Source organism: Bidens hawaiensis, unplaced genomic scaffold (genome assembly GCF_021521415.1).
Source record: "Bidens hawaiensis isolate Kalapana, Puna unplaced genomic scaffold, B.hawaiensis_p1.1 tig00053977_1, whole genome shotgun sequence".
Classification (NCBI taxonomy): Eukaryota; Viridiplantae; Streptophyta; class Magnoliopsida; order Asterales; family Asteraceae; genus Bidens; species Bidens hawaiensis.
The window spans coordinates 61,293-79,478 of NW_027506279.1; the positions used below are offsets into that span (position 1 = coordinate 61,293).

The following is an 18,186-nucleotide window of genomic DNA, read 5'->3' on the forward strand; positions in this document are numbered from 1 at the left end:
ACCGCCCGGTACTCAAGGTGCTCCACAACGATCTGTTCCGCCTACCCCTAGAATCACTACTACCCCGTATGTAACACCCCGGCTAAAGCGGAAAACGCCCAAGTGTGACGTACAGATTACTCAAACTCACGTGGCACTATTAAGTGACCATAATAACATTAATTTTAAATAGCCAAGTACACAAGTTCAATCAAGTAAACAATACAAGTTTAAATCAAAGATGAACAATAATAAAAACAAATGTCTCGTTTATTAAATAACCTAGGTATTCTAAGCGTCTTCTATTCCTTCATCCTCTTTTCACGGTACCTATAACATATGTATAAAATATAGTCAGCTATAAATATAGCTGGTGAGATTTCCACAGTTTAAATACTACTTAAAATCCATTAAATTCCATGAAAAACTTGTGAAAATCACATAAGGGTTCTTTACACTCGATGCAATGGACCTGAGTGTAAAGAACAAACGAACATCCTTTCCAGTTGGGGCTACCAACGTACTGGGATAATGAGGTCCCTTTCCCACTCGATACAAATGGACCTGAGTGCAAAGGGGGCGTATGATCATACTAAATGAGGCAACCACTTGAATTCCACGTATATAGCAATTAAACAAATAAGCATACAAGTCCATGATTGAATTGTAGTTTATAAGTAAAAGTAATAATACTTGAAATTTTATAGTGGATACATAAGCCACCCCAAAACATTAAAACATTTAAAAAGGGGTTGTGAAAACGCACCTTAATGATTGAGGCAAAAAGGGAATAAGTACTTGAAAGCGTTTGAGAATAATCACAACCGAACTCGTCACGTAAGCCGAGCAAGCGATCCGCGCTAACTAAATTGAGTAAAAACAAGACATAATCGATAGTCGTACGTGGTTGTTTTTAATGTCTAACTTATAAGCAGTTATTTTATATTATTTTATATTCTTTGATTATATATTATTATTTATGTTTTAATGAAAATAGGTTATTAATATGATTTAAGTATTTTAACAGCGAGAAAGCGAAGTTTATATGTTCGAAAATCTTGAACTATTGAATATAAGTTACAATTATAATTATTGCGTTGCCAAAACGATTTTGAGGAATTTAAAGTTTACTTTACGTTTAATAATCAATTTTTAATAGTGGCTTACAAAAACGAGAAACTTGGTTTTTAAGTTTAAAATGGTGAGATATATTTTATAGTTAATCTACATAATTTTTCTTTAATTTAAAAAGGTTTTTATAAATTTATTTTGATTTTTAATTGATTAAAAAGGTTAATTAATATTAATAAACTGATATTAAATAATAAAAAAAAATATTGTCTGACCCGGGTTTCAAACCCGGGTCCTTATGTTGTAAACTCTGTGTGTTAACCAGTTTCTCTAGGCTTCATATTCATTTTGAATACCGTTTTAATTATATATATATATATATATATATATATATATATTAACAGATTGTAATGGTTTTAATTATTACAAATAATAATACTAACAGGTTATATAAAAAAGAATCGCGCTTGACCCGGGTTTCGAATTCGGGTCTGGTGCTTTACAACACACAGACATAACCAACTGAGCTACATGAAACATTCGTTAAAGGCTTAAGAAAACATATATATATATATATATATATATATATGTATATATATATATAATATTTCAGGCTCTTCTTCAAGATGAACCCTAGAATGCAATTGAGTAATCCGTTCCATGTTTGTCCAATTAAGTTTAGGGGTTTTGATTACAGGTTAAACGACATTAGAATCCATATATCAATTACCTTATAATGTTTTTATTTGGCCGAGATTAAGGTCGTCGGAAAATTAACAAAAAACTCCCAATTACAGAGAAATCCGTGTATTAGAGGGGGATTGGAGAGAATGAGCAAGTTGTAATGAAGCTTAGGGTCCTATAAACTATCAATTATAGTGTGTACGCGTTAACTCCATAAATGGTGAATCCCGTGAAATCCGGCGACGATTACGGGTCAATCCGCGGTGAATAAACGCAATTAAGTTGTTGGATATTGTTTAGTATTGACGGCAAATCGTTTTTATATATTTAATTTGGGTTAAAATACGTTAAACGGGGATTGGCCTACCTCTGGCGCCGATTCCGGCGGCCGGAGGTGTGGCCGGAAAAGCGTGGGGTGGTGGGGTGCGGGTAGGGTTAGTTTATATTATTTAATATATTATATTTTGAATAATTTACATTCAGGTCCCTCAAGTTTCAATAACCATTTAAATGATAATGTAAATGCCTTTTAAGTCAAATATAGTTTTTGGAGTTTACACTTTCAACCCTAAACTTTATAATTAGATTAAATAGTTTTCGGTTTTATATTATTTACGCGCTTAACCCGTACGGCTCGATTACTTTAAGGCTTGGAAATTTATAAACACTTGAATAACAACGAACATCGAATATTGAACAGTAAATGTCGGGGATACTTTATTAATGATAAATAATACAACGAAATGACCCAACAGGTCGGGTTTACAAACACAAATACGAATCGAAAATTGACGAATGTCACAGCATTCCCTAATTTTGAAATTTTCGTCCCAAATTAGGCTAAAGAATCCGTATCAAACAAATGGGGATACTTAGTTCGCATTTGGTCTACCCGCTCACAAGTAAATTCAGCGCCTCGTTTAGATTCCCAACGAACCTTTACCAAAGGTATACGGCTACGTTTGGTCTCTTTGTCCATGCGGTCCATGATTTCAACCGACTTCTCAACAAAATGCGTAGACTCATCGATGTGCACTTCGTCAAGTGGTATGTGGAGATTTTCCTCGGATAAGCATTTTTTAAGATTCGACACATGAAACGTCGGATGAATATTCGCGAGTTCTTGCAGAAGTTCAAGAGTATAGGCCACGCTACCAACACGATCGAGAATTTTGAAAGGTCTAACATATCGAGAATATAGTTTACCTTTCTTACCGAAACGAACAACACCCTTCCAAGAAGATACCTTGAGAAGGACACGATCACCAACATAGAACTCAAGAGGTCGTCGACGATTATCCACGTAGCTCTTTTGGCGACTACGAGTGGCTAAAAGATTTTGTCGAATTTGCGCAATTCTATCAGTGGTCTCTTGGACTAGTTCGGGACCGGTGATTTGGGTTTCACCAATCTCATTCCAACAAATCGGAGAGCGACACTTACGACCATAGAGTGCTTCAAATGGAGCCATACCGATGCTCGTTTGAAAACTGTTATTGTAGGAGAACTCAATCAAATGAAGATGATAATCCTAGTTTCCACCAAAATCCAAAACACAAGACCTAAGCATATCCTCAAGCGTTTGAATTGTTCGCTCAGATTGGCCATCGGTTTGAGGGTGATAGGCGGTGCTAAGGTCTAAACGAGTTCCCAACGCAGTTTGCAAAGATGACCAAAAGCGAGAAGTAAAACGACTATCACGGTCGGAAATAATACGCAAGGGTACACCATGACGACACACGATACGTTGAAGATAGATTTGAGCGAGTTGATTAACCGAGAACTTTTCATTGATCGGAATGAAGTGCGCGGACTTAGTCAAACGGTCAACAATAACCCAAATTCCATCGTGGCGGTTTCGAGTGGTTGGGAGTTTGAATATGAAATCCATGGTCACATCTTCCCATTTTCAAATCGGGATGTGCGGTTGCACGAGTAAACCAGATGGTCGCTGATGCTCGGCTTTAACTTTTGTGCAAGTAAGGCACTTTGCGACGTACAATGCATTGTCTTTCTTCATACCTGTCCACCAAAATGTGGACCGTAAGTCGAAATACATCTTATCCGCACCGGGATGAATAGAATATCGTGACTTATGAGCTTCGTCCATAATGAAAGTACGAAGATCGTCACGATTGGGAACCCACAAATGATTAAGGTAATACAACAAACCATCACGCTTAGTTTCGAGTTGAAGCTCCGCGCCACAGGACATTTCGTCATGCATATTACCCTCGGTGACCGAGACATGTTGGGCTTCAAAGATTTAGAGTTGGAGATCTGTTTGGACGGTCACACTATGAAGCAAGATTGATTTCACATGAGTATTTAGGCTAAGTGCATCGGCTACAACATTCGCTTTACCGGGGTATGATCGATGTTGAAAGATCAATCAAAAACATTTATAAAAATTACCTTCACTAGCTAGGGCAAGTAAGGTGTCGAATCCAAAGGGAATCAGTGGAAAGTGCTAATCGAGCTTAATGTTTAATAAATAATTATGCTAGGCGGGCAAACGAGGTCAAGCAGATTAAATATTAATTTAGTTGTGAAATAATTAAAAGAAAAGTAACCAAACTCCAGGTTTCAGGTTGTGAAGCAACTAGACCAATTGATTAAACTTATTTGGAAAACTCGTTTGCTTACACCTATAATCAAAAGACTAGATATTTGACCTTATTGATTGACAAAACTTGATCTGAACAATTGGTTTGGTTGAATAATAACCTAATTGATTACCAGTTTTAGGATTTGATAAATGTAAGTGATTTAATGGCTAGAGATAAATGGGTCAATGACTCTAAGAACCTAATCCTAAAAGTTGATGACTACAAATCAATTAACTGATAAAATCACAAAACATTCAATTACGAAAAACTGTTGAATGCACAAACAAACGCAAAAGATTAATCAACCGAATGACTAATCAACTATAGTTCCAATGCAAAGATTCAAAATACAAAAGGTCTTGCTTACAAACACAACCCTACTCCCGGAGATGGTCACAGAAGCTTTAGCCTTGCATCTTCATCTTGAATAGCTTGATTATGGTGTGGAAGGATGAAATCATGGATGGTTGTGGTGATTAGTAGGTATTGGGATGGTGGAAAATGGCTTCCTAATACCCAAAAACGGCTGGGAGAGCTTCCCTTTTCGTAACCCTAAGGTTATATTTATATATGGAGGCAAAAACCTAAAATCCGCGTCTTTTTACGAGCTAGGCCGCAATTTGTGCTCAGAGGACCACAACTTGCGGCCTCCTTTACCAAAATTCCCTGATCTGCGCCCCTGCATGCGACCTCTCTTACCAGACAGGACCACAAATTGCGGTCCTTACAGCACATTTGCGGCCTGTATGGTCTTCTTCATTTTTTCTCCATATCTTGACTATCAGCCTCATTCATCTTCGTTCTAACTTTCAAGTATCATCCTAATAGTCTCCATTAAGCTCCATTTGGCTCCATTAAGCACAAACACACCTGCAATCATAAAAGATCTCAAAGTAATCGTGTTTGATATATATAAATAGCTAAAACACACGATATTAGACATTAAAAACGCATTCTTTTACCCACTCCTCAGGGTGATAGCGAATTTCACTGTCGTAATCACTAACTAATTCGGCCTATCGACGTTGCCGCATGTTCAAATCCTTTAGGTCAAAAATGTGTTGAAGACTCTTGTGGTCGGTGAATACCACATTTTGTGCCATAAAGGTAATGTCTCCAAATTTCAACGCAAAAACAACATCACCGAGCTCGAGATTATGCGTCGTGTAATTCCGTTCATGAACTTTGAGTTGCCATGAAGCGTAGGCGATGACTTTACCTTGTTGCATAAGGACACAACCGAGGCCTTGGTTAGAATCATCGCAATAGATAACAAAGTACTCGTTGCCCTCGGGGAGAGCAAGGATCGGCGCATCGCAAAGCATACATTTGAGAGTTTACTTTGATCCCCACACGAAAGGCTTATCCTTGTGAGTCAAAGCGGTTAGGGGCAAAGCGATCTTGGAAAAATTGAGGATGAAGCGACGATAATACCCGCGAGACCAAGAAACGAACGAACTTCGGTAGGAGAGGTTGGAGTCTTCCAATTCTTGATGGCTTCGACTTTGCGGGGTCAACGTGAATACCTTTTTCATTTACTATGTGCCCCAATAACGGGATTTCGCTCAACCAGAATTCACACTTCGAGTACTTCGCGTAAAGTTGTTCCTTCCTCAAGAGATCAAGGATGGAATGAAGGTACTTTGTATGCTCGGTTTTGGACTTAGAATATATGAGAATATCATCAATAAAGACAATCACGAATTTATCTAAGTATGGCATGCACACGCGGTTCATGAGGTCCATGAATACCGCGGGTGCATTGGTTAACCCAAAGGGCATAACCCTAAACTCGTAATGTCCGTATCGAGTCCGAAAGGCGGTCTTGGGTACATCATCTTCATGCACGCGTAGTTGATGATAACCCGAACGAAGATCAATCTTGGAGAAGCAAGAAGCTCCTTGAATTTGATCGAAGAGATCGTCGATGCGAGGCAAGGGGTAACGATTCTTGACCGTAAGCTTGTTGAGTTCGCGGTAGTCGATACACATACGGAAGGAACCATCTTTCTTCTTGACAAACAAAACAGGTGCGCCCCATGAAGACGAACTAGGGCGGATGAACCCTTTTTCCAAAATTTCTTGGAGTTGGGTAGACAATTCTTGCATCTTGGAGGGTGCAAGACAGTAAGGAGCCTTTGCAATCGGAGTTGCACCAGGCACAAGGTCAATGCGGAATTCAACTTCATGAACGGGAGGAAGACCAGAAACGTCATTGGGAAACACTTCGGGGTACTCACGAACAACCGGAATGTCTTCAATCTTTTGCTCCTTCTTTTCAACAATGTGAGCCACGAATGCAACATATTTCTTGCACAAATATGTTTGGGCTTGAAAGAAAGTTATGAGGTTAAGGCTCGAAGGAGAAGGCTTTTCACCAATAACACGAAGATTTTGACCATCGGCAATCGGAATACGAATGACCTTCTCGAAGCAAACAATTTTGGCACGATGAGAGGACAACCAATCCATGCATACTATGATGTTGAAACTTCCCAATTGCATCGGGATGAGGTCGATTGAGAATGTGTGGCCATTAAGATTCATCTTGCAACTTCGAATAACAGAATCGATCATCACGGATTTACCATTCGCTACTTCAACAGTGTACGAGCTCTTAAGTTTAGACCGAGGTTTAGCAAGCAAGGACTCAAATTCAAAAGACCCAAAACTCATATCGACACCGGTGTCAAATAATATAGATGCGAAGTGGTCGTCTACAAGAAATGTACCGTTCACCACATGCCGTTTTGTTGCGCATGGTGGGCATTCATCATGAAAGCACGCCCATGGTTATCTTGAGGAGCTTAAATGGCTTGACCCTCTTGAGGTGCGGGTGCTTGGATAGCTAGTGGTTGAGTAGCCACCAATTGAGGGATTTGCGGTTGGATAGCTTGGTAGGCTTGGTATGCTTGGAGTTGAAATTGCGGAGCAAGATCTAGCCGAAGTGTGTTAACGTTTGCTAGTCGTGGACACGCACTACGAAAATAGCCAAGTTCACACAATTATAGCATGACCGCATTTGGTTAACGGGTTAGACATATGGCACGGGTCGGGGATTTGGTTGAGCAGCACTCGGGGGAGCCGCTATGGTGGTTTCATGACAGGTGGTACTAAAATGCCCGAAACGGTTACAACGGTTGCATTGGCGGCAAGTGGAATTTGCCGCAAGGTGACGAAGGCAAGTGGTGCAATGGAGATGGGGTCCATTGTAAGGCTTCTTGAAAGGTGGTGCGGGGTTGGTTTGGGGTTGGGGTGCAGCTTGTTGGGTTAGCGCGTAGTTCTTGCGTTTTCTTTCGCGGTGATTGGTGGAAGAGTAAGCGGGTTTGGATGGTCCGGGCTTGGTTTCTTTTGGTTCAGCAACGGGTTTTTCGATCGGTTTCTTGGATGATTTCAGTGTCAAAGTCCTGGCTTTGACATGGTTGTCGGTTAATGTAGCGGCCAGATTGATTGCGTCGCCAAGTTCTTTAGGAAAACTATTGAAAACACTGTCTTGGATCTGTCTCGGTAGTCCCCTAATGTACTTCTCGATAGCACGCGAAGTAGGGTAACAAGATGCGGCACCAACACACTAAGTTCGTTGAAATGAGAGGTGTAAGCGGAGTGCTCACCACCCTCTTGCTTGAGGTTCCAAAACTCAGCCTCCAAATTCATAAGCTCACTTGGAGGACAAAACTGTCGGGTCATGAGATCCTTCATTTCGTTCCATGGCAAGGCCATCACAGCTTGAACACCACGGGTCGACTTTTCCTTGACCCACCATGTAAGAGCGCCTTTCTCGAACATACCCGTAGCGAATCGGGTTCGCTTATCATCAAGACATTCGATTTGGTAAAACACGCTTTCCACTTTTTCGTACCACTGAAGTAGGGCAGTGGCACCTTGAGTTCCATCGAAATAGGTAGGTTTGGCATCGATAAAGTTCTTAAAGGTCACAACGGGAGCTGAAGGTGGGGGAGGAGGAGGGTTAACGTTATCCATGATGTTCTGGTGCATCTGGGCCATGATATTAGGGAGGACCGCTGTCAGGTGCTTGGTGATCTGAGAAGTTATCTTGCTGCTAGAGGTTCCAGATGATCGGCACTTAAGGTTGTGGGATGCCATTCTGCGAACAAGAGTAACGAAAATCGTGAGACTAGGAATAGTGCATGATATATATAAAGAAAAGAAATCTTTGTTAAAGTTTGTTAAAATATGAAAACCATAAATATACCAATTGTTGTGAGGAAATTAGAGTTTTCATGAATCACCATGGACTCTTATGTTCCAACATAAAATCGAAATTTCGAAAATAAATCAAACCAAAAGTTGGGTATTCGTGTATCACCACGACTTGACAGACTATTGGCTAAAACACATTGTAAAACATAGAGGGTCGGAGTCACACGTTGCATGAACCACCATGACTTGTGTGACATCCTAAGGGATGCAACCATATCCTTATCACAAAGGGGACATGATCACGATTGAAAACATAAAGTGGTGACTCGTATGGCGTTTGGATGGTACATTTTGGCCTAATAAGTTTCATGCCCTTCCCGAACTCTACAGGTAAGCAACCGGGTCCAGCGTCTGATTGTATATATGGCATTGCTTATCCTTAGGTTTCATGAACCTTGGTGTCAAGAGTTCGGGAAACAAGCACGTCCCCCTTCCAGTTACTACATACCCGCCATGACGAATCATCTTTACGCAGAAGAATTATCGGAACACCCAAACGAAACTTGTTTGTAAATCCTTTGAAAATTTTGATTTTTAGGCCTAAGCCTTGGACTTGTGTGTGCTTTTGTGTACATGAGGCATAAACGAATTAAGCAATATAATAATAATAGTAAGTGCGTTCAAACAATCAAATAAAGGCCCACATAATTTTCTAATCATGCAACCTAAACAATTTAAACAATTAAGCTATAGCTAAACTAGAACACTACGTCTAATGCCCTATCTTATAGCCACGGCTCTGATACCAATCTATAACACCCCGGTTAAAGCGGTAACGCCCGAGTGTGACGTACAGATTGCTCAAACACACGTGACACTATTAAGTGACCATAATAACATTAATTCATTAAATAGCCAAGTACACAAGTTCAATCAAGTAAACAATACAAGTTTAAATCAAAGATGAACAATAATAAAAACGAATGTCTCGTTTATTAAATAACCTAGGTATTCTAGGCGGCTTCTAGTCCTTCATCCTCTAATCACGGTACATGTAACATATGTATAAAATATGGTCAGCTATAAATATAGATGGTGAGATTTCCACTGTTTAAATACTACGTAAAATCCATACAATTCCATGAAAACTTGTGAAAAGCACATAAGGGTTCTTTACACTCGATGCAATGGACCTGAGTGTAAAGAACAAACGAACGTCCTTTCCAGTTAGGGCAACCAACGTACTGGGATAATGAGGTCCCTTTTCCACTCGATACAAATGGACCTAAGTGCAAAGGGGGGCATACTTAATGAGGCAACCACTTGAATTCCACGTATATAGCATTAAATAAATAAGCACATAAGTCCATGATTAAATTGTAGTTTGTAAGTAATCGAATTAATAATACTTGAAATTTTATAGTGGATACATATGCCACCCCAAAACATTAAAACATTTAAAAAGGGGTTGTGAAAACTCACCTTAATGATTGAGGCAAAAAGGGAATAAGTACTTGAAAGCGTTTGAGAATAACCACAACTGAAAACGTCACGTAAGCCGAAGCAAGCGATCCGCGCTAACTAAATTGAGTAAAAACAAGACTTAATCGATAATCGTACGGGGTTGTTTTTATTGTATAACTTATAAGGAGTTATTTTATATTAATTTATATTCTTTGATTATATATTATTATTTATGTTTTAATGAAAATAGGTTATTAATGTGATTTAAGTATTTTAACGGCGAGAAAGCGAAGTTTATACGTTCGAAAAGCTTGAACTATTGAATATAAGTTACAATTATAATTATTGCGTTGCCAAAACGATTTTTTATGAATTTAAAGTTTACTTTACGTTTAATAACGATTTTTAATAGTGGCTTAGAAAACGAGAAACTTGGTTTTTAAGTTTAAAATGGTGAGATATATTTTATAGTTAATTTACATAATCTTTATTTAATTTAAAAATGTTTTTATAAATTTATTTTGATTTTTAATTGATTAAAAAGGTTAATTAATATTAATAAACTGATATTAAATAATAAAAAAAAAATATTGTCTGACCCGGATTTCGAACTCGGGTCCTTATGTTGTAAACTCCTTGTATTAACCAGTTTCTCTAGGCTTCATATTCATTTTGAACACCGTTTTAAATATATATTTATATATATATATAAACAGATTGTAATGGTTTTAATTATTACAAATAATAATACTAGCTGGTTATATAAAAAAGAATCGCTTTTGACCCGGGTTTCGAACCCGGGTCTGGTGATTTACAACACACAGACATAACCAATTGAGCTATATGAAACATTCGTTTAAGGCTTAAGAAAACACACACACACACACACACACACATATATATATATATAATATTTCAGGTTCTTCTTCTTCAAGAAGAACCCTAGATTGCAATTGAGTAATCCGTTCCATGTTTGTCCAATTAAGTTTAGGGGTTTTGATTACATGTTAAACGACATTAGAATCCATATATCAATCACCTTATAATGTTTTGATTTGGCCGAGATTAAGGTCATCGGAAAATTATCGAAGAAACTCCCAATTACAGAGAAATCTGTGTATTAGAGAGGGATTGGAGAGAATGAGCAAGTTGTAATGAAGCTTAGGGTTCTATTAATTATACTATCAATTGGAGCGTGTACGCGTTAACTCCATAATGGTGAATCCCGTGAAATCCGGCGACGATTACGGGTCAATCCGCAGTGAATAAACGCAATTAAGTTGTTGGATATTGTTTAGTATTAACGGCAAATCGTTTTTATATATTTAATTTGGGTTAAAAAAACGTTAAACAGGGATTAGGCTACGTCCGGCGCTGATTCGGCGGCCGGAGGTGTGGCCGGAAAAGCGTGGGGTGGGGGGTGCGGGTAGGGTTTGTTTATATTATTTAAAATATTATATTTTGAATAATTTACATTCAGGTCCCTCAAGTTTCAATAACCATTTAAATGATAATGTAAATGCCTTTTAAGTCAAATATAGTTTTTGGAGTTTACACTTTCAACCCTAAACTTTATAATTAGATTAAATAGATTTTGGTTTTGGATTATTTACACGCTTAACCCATACTGCTCGATTACTTTAAGGCTCAGAAATTTATAAACACTTAAATAACAACAAACATCGAATATTGAACAATAAATGTCAGGAATACTTTATTAATGATAAATAATACAACAAAATGACCCAACGGGTCGGGTTTACAAACATAAATACGTATAAAAAATTGACGAATGTCACACTGTATGCTCAACTTGGTGTTCCTAAACCCCGTGCTTGCTACCATTGTGGAAATCCTAGTCATCTTCGCAATATGTGCCTCAACTAATCTGTGTTCGCCAAGCTCAAACTAGAACTGCACCCTACTACGCTACCAATGCTTATCAAGTCCAAACCCATCAGACTTACACTTTCCCAGCTCTTCCTGTCAACCAAGATCCCTCTTAGTTAGCTCAAATTTATCAAAACCTGTACCCGCAAGCCCAAGTCTACCAAGCTTACATCACCCAAACCTCACTAGTATCATCCTTTCGAGCTCAACCTAACCCAACTATTCCACATACACCTACATCGACTGCTCAAGTAATTATGGATCCAACTACCTCAAGTGCTCCAAGTTGAGTGAATCAAGGCAACCGTAACTGAAGCTGCTTGAAGACTCTGAAGATTTTGCCTTCATTATTTCTATCTTAAGTTATCTTATCTTTTTCGTTTATGCATTGTATCGACTCTTTAGTTATTTGTGATATAGGATGATTTCAATTTGAACTATTTGAGCGTTTCATTTCATGAATAAAGTTTCTTTTATCAAAGTTAATCTATTAGGATCTTGTACCGCTATCTCATTTCTTATTCTCGATTATCATAATAACATCTGTTTCACGAGAATTGTTTTCTTTCAATTTTCAAAATTGTATTTTTTAAAAGCAAAAGATGTTTTAGAAATTTCACGGTTTTATTAATCCAACTAGAACATTTATTAATTATCATTTTAAATTATATTTAAAATTATCAAAACATTTGTTTTCTCCTAAAAAAATTATTTTAAATGTTTTATAACCCACATGATGGAACGGATTATGCGGACCATCCGACGATAAGAGTAATTATGGTCGCGAACATAATTATCCGAGTCCTCGCTTGGAAATCATAATACGTATAATTGTGTGTTATAGTTTAGAACCGAAGATAGTTTGAGTAACGGTACGAATGACGAGATGATAAGGACATGGTGGATACGCCGCTGGTACATCCTCTATATAAGTGCCCTTATCGGATCTTCAATTGAAGTGTTGCTTCTGTTATTAGAAGTTCTATGTTATGATATTTTCTTTAAAAGCTTAAAGTATATTCAAAATGATGATGTTTTGGTTTTCCTTAATTCGGGACGAAATTCCCTAAAGTATGGGAGACTGTAACATTTCGGGTTTTCCGTACTCATATCGGTATTCGTTTATCACGTTATGAACCTTATTCGGATCTTTCTTATTAATAAAGTTAGGCATTTATTAATGAAATAATTATTTTTATCTTAGTTTATAATTTCTTAACTTTCATTTGTGCCAAATAGCCTTTAGAAACAATTAAAATCGCTTAAAACGGCTTAAAAATGCGGTTTTGGAACTACAGGGACTAAAACTGTTAAAAGTTGAAAGTCTGGTGAAGCTGCACCTTCACGCGGCGCGTAGATGTCAGCCTTGCATCTTAGCATGGCGCGAAGATGTCACCAGATCAGCCATTTTCGTTCCAGATCTTCATTAAATGCTAAATCTTTCCTAAATCAACCCTAAATCACGAAAATTGAGCACCAAGTTATTGTATCTTCTAGGGAATGGTATCTAGGTTCATACTCTGTAATTATATCAATATATCGATGGATTCAAGACCCGATTTCATCTTTAATTGTATGATTCGGTTACCAAAATCGACCAGTTTCTTGTCCAACAAGTTGGTTTAACATCTATATAAACACATTATAATTCCAAACCCTAAAGTTTACTGCAACTAAGCATTCTCAGCCATCACATACCCTATACCCGATGTTTTCTTGCTTGATTTTGCTTGTTTACTTGAAGACTAGGAGCTGTAGTTTGACTTTGACATTCGTTAAACCTTTGACCTTGATTTTTCGCTAAAACAAACACCATCCGAGTAAGTTGTAAACTAATCAAATGTTCATTAATACTCTCTTGTCGATAACCCTCAATTAATTTATGAGATTGAGGGGTATTGACGGGTCAATTAGAGTCAAACACGTTTAAGGGCAAAATAGTTAATAACTTTGACTATCCTTTTTCTCATACTTCTGGTCGGATTCAACGTTCGGTACAGAAGACTTTTATTCTCGTAACAAAATTTTAAGGCTACTGACTAAAACCTGACTTCCGAATCACTGTTCGGATTCTGGTCAGTACCAGCTCGCTTAAATCTTAAATATAACATAATTTGAGTTCTAAACGTCCGCTTGGATTGGTTGAAGCGGCCACGAGTTCATTTTTACTTGTATTATCATATCTCAAAAATTCCAGATTCTGATTGTTTAAATCATTTGACGTGTAGTGGACGTCTCGCTTATTCGTTAGCTCGTTTAATCGCATTTATTAATCGCTTGTCATTAATCTAAGGTGAGTTTTATCATTCCCCTGTTTTACTCAATTTTCAAAACGTTTTGGGGGCATATGCGTATATCATATTATACATATATATCAAAAATAGTAAACGTGTAATTGTCAAATATACTTGTTATGTGCTTACTTGTTTATTTGCGCATTCGTGCTCGGAGAGGTCCCGTATATTTCCATGTATTGGGTTCTCATATTATTGACCAACGCCCGATTTTCTTGGCAACGGTCTTACTATTATTTGCTCATGGTTGATTTACCAGCGCCAGATTCACTTGACAATGGTTTAATCGACAACTTATTTGCTCACGGGTTGATTTCATTATCACGTTTATTACGTTTTGCTTATTTCTTTTATTTATTATATTAACATTATGTTATTGCAAAACTGGTGATAAACTCACTCAACATGTGTTCTTGATAAACTCTGTTTTCTACGCATATACAGGCTGCTATTGAATTGAAGTTGGAGTATGGACATTTAGAAAGACCTTAGGGTTTATCAAAGACAAACATAATTTAAATTTGTTATATTTACTTGTTTGAATTGTTTTGCTATCTTCGGATATTGTGTGTACATTTGAAATAAAATAATTAAATAGATATTGTCACATTTATATTATGGTAGTATCTTCGAGCTGTGAGCAATCGGATTACACCCCGACATTTCCGCCTTAAGTTGGGGTGTGACAAAACATGCACCCTTTCCATTTTCTAAAAACTTAACCCAATTTTTTTCAATCCGGTAGAATTCTAGGGCAGCCGTTCACGCCCTCATTTAGTTGACTAATTTTCATATCATTTAGGTAAAAATGAATCGTGCACTCACCGGTTGTGTGAGTTTGACAGGTCAAACCAATAGAGGTAAATAATCCTTTCTCAGTGGATGTTACAATCCATTCAGCTTAAAGGGTAACTTTTCTTATGATAACTAAGCCAAAGTTAATGTTTTTTTAGGGTAATTATGTTGGATGCATTTACTTTGTTGTTTGTATAGTAGGGTAGTACATTGGTTATGAAAAAGTTTGACGGTCAACCAAAAGCCATAGACATTGGCAATGAGATATTTGCAAATGAAAATGACTAAAGATTCTATAGATTATGGATGGCTTATTCTATAGATTCTCCAAACTCGTCAACCGGCGCCTTACCGACGTCGAGCATGTAACTGGGTAGAGGTGCACACAAAACCCGAACCCGGAACCAGACCAAAAAAACCCGCAACCGTTTTTTTTAATACCCAAACCCGTACCGGCCGACCCTAAATGTAGGGTACGACTAGGGTATGCATTCGGTACACCCGGAACTGGACCCGATTTGTACATGGTAATACCCCCGAAAACATGAATCGATTCCATACTCGGAATCGGGTTTTTCCAATATCCAAAACTGGGTTTTCAAATATTCGATCTATACCCGAATTACTCGAAAATACCTTAATAAGAACAAAAAAAATACCCTTAAAAAGTGCAACCTTTAAAATCCCAATCTATACTCGAAAAATACCTGGAAAAAGCCCAAAAACAGGGTTTTTTCAATACCCGAAAATAGGGTATTCAAATACCTGATTTTTGAATATCCAGTTCTATACCTGACCTGAACCCAATGCATAGGGTATGGATTTTAGAGACAATACCCATACCCGAACCCGAACCAAGTATTGCCAATACCCGATTTTTCAATCTATGGTCATACCCAAACCCGGAACCGGGTATTTGAAAAACCCGATTTGTGCACCTCTATAACTGGGTATCTATGTCAGACAAGTAACTAATGTTGAAGGTGCTACCGATGGAGGATGTGTAACGGCGTCGGATGGCAGCGTAACCAATATCACACATGATACTGTCGGCGGGCACGTTACTAGCGTAAGCGTACGTGAAATAGATATTAGACGATAAGCATGCACTAGGCACGCTATTGGTCTAACTGTTTCCAAACATGTAACAACGTCGGTTGTTGGCATGCATCGGGTGTGAGCCTGTATAGCGAATGAACTTTTGTATCCAGATCAGAATGCACCTTGGGGAGGGGGTATTTGGGATTTTCCGTTTAGTTTTTATGAAATCCTTTAAGATAACAAATTTGAGGGAATAATTTATATATTAAGAACGAAAATGGTTCTCACACACAACTTTCACTATTCAATACTGTCTAATTATTTGTGCACCTGGGTGGCAGGGTACCCAAATACTCCCTCAACAATTAACCAATAATATAAAATCACCTCAAATCGACCAAAACCATCCCAACTACACTCCAATGAGTTCATCTGAGTACTTATACTTGATCCTAAATCTCTTACTAGGAACGCCTTCAATCGTCCGAGTAGTCTCTAGCACGTCCAAGCAGTAATCTCGAGTCCCTAACCTGCAACTCAAACTAACATACACACAAAGTCAGCTTAAGCTGAGTGAGTTCAAGTTTTATATAATCAATGTTCATAATTCAGTTTAGATTTCAAAAGTACAAAAACCTTGAAAATCATAGTTAAATAAATAAATGTTTTTCCTTTAAAATATTTATGCTAACACGGGCCTCGTTACCACGAGTCGTAACTCGAGTAATATATTGGACCCGGTAGCAGAAAATAGTAAGTAATACGGGCCTATCACCATGAGTCGTAACTCGAGTAATATATTGGACCCTATTTCAGAAAATCCACACAATACGGGCCTCTCACCACGAGTCGTAACTCGAGTAATATATTGGACCCGGACGCGATAAGACGTAAGCACGTGACACAAGCCTCTCCATCACGAGTCGTAACCCGAGTAATATATTTGACTCAGTCATGGCTTACAAACCTAAACACGTGATACGGGCCTCTCCACCACGAGTATAACCCAAGTAATATATTTGACCTGATCACGGTTTAGCAAACGACGGGCCTCTCCACCACGGGATTTAAAAACCTAAGTAATATATTTGACCCGCCTAAATGATGATTACGCCACACGGGCCTCTCCACCACGGGATTTAAAAACCCGAGTAATATATTTGACCCGGCCATAATCACCATGCACACGCACATCAATAAGCCTACTCACATAATTCTTAGTCACAAGAAACTAAAAAATATCAACAATCATAGGCTATAAGGTAATATGTATAAGTCATTCCCGTAAACCAATATAAGTAAGTCTACTCGTATTCAATTAATACTAGGCCTAATACGATTCTCGAGCCTAGACCACAAGTAATGTATATATATTACCTTAAGGAATTTAAGACCCAAGCACGTCTGAAATATACTAAGGCAATATACTAAGGCATAAAATATAGTTCACGCCTAGTTTCATAAATGCACAAATAATAATAAAGCTATGCAACGCCATCCAAATAGTTTGAAACGAGTAAAATCGAGTGATGCTTGTAATAAGGTGTGTATGCTAGCCCAAAATGTAAAAAGAGTTAAAAAAAAGGGCATCATGAACTCACCTGGCACGAGGTACAGAATCAACAATGAGCTAGAGAATCCCTAAGTACCCCCACAAATCAGATGCCTGTCTGATTACAAACAATAATTACTAACGGGCCGTACCGACTCGCTTATCATATGAGGTGTCCTAACATGGTTTGATTTCCCTAAAGCCTAGACCTCACCAAATTCAATTACAACAGCCCTCAGGGCCTTGTATTTACCAAAACCACCCTTAGATAATCCCGGGGACCAAGGATTCCCAATTTACCCCCGGAAGTTGCTAGATGAGACGAATATGCGCGTTTACGAGTTGTTTACACACCGAGCAATCAACTCTTACCCGTGTGGACCAAATTAAATAAAATCACATTCAACAAGTCCATACTACACTACACGAGTTGGATGGGTCGGTAATTCGCAAGCACGACGCACAAACTACCAATAAACGTGAATTTGCATAGTACCGACCCATTTGAGTAACCGACAACCAATTCATCCCCATTAACATAAAAATATAGTTTTTCACAGCTCATAAAACATACTGAGGCTACAAAATCTGAATTGGTTGTTAATCCCCTCAAACAACGTGCTACACGCAACAATCAACAAACTAG

General features: G+C 38.0%; 1 protein-coding gene across 1 annotated transcript; it reads right to left on the reverse strand.

Moving 5' to 3' along the window:
* Window positions 1-281: 281 nt before the first annotated feature.
* On the reverse strand, window positions 282-7,019 carry LOC143617341 (uncharacterized). The gene is made up of 3 exons (XM_077089934.1): window positions 6,768-7,019; window positions 6,367-6,653; window positions 282-309 (listed from the first exon to the last, which is right to left on the reverse strand). The coding sequence occupies exons 1-3, from the start codon at window positions 7,017-7,019 to the stop codon at window positions 282-284; spliced, it is 567 nt and encodes a 188-aa protein (XP_076946049.1).
* Window positions 7,020-18,186: the final 11,167 nt, after the last annotated feature.

Coding starts and splice junctions, on each gene's coding strand:
- LOC143617341 (XM_077089934.1), bottom strand. CDS start 7,019: ATGAGTTTTGGGTCTTTTGAATTTGAGTCCTTGCTTGCTAAACCTCGG. Junction 6,654..6,767: donor AAATTGTTTGCTTCGAGAAG/GTCATTCGTATT, acceptor TATTTGTGCAAG/AAATATGTTGCATTCGTGGC. Junction 310..6,366: donor TCATGGGGCGCACCTGTTTT/GTTTGTCAAGAA, acceptor CATATGTTATAG/GTACCGTGAAAAGAGGATGA.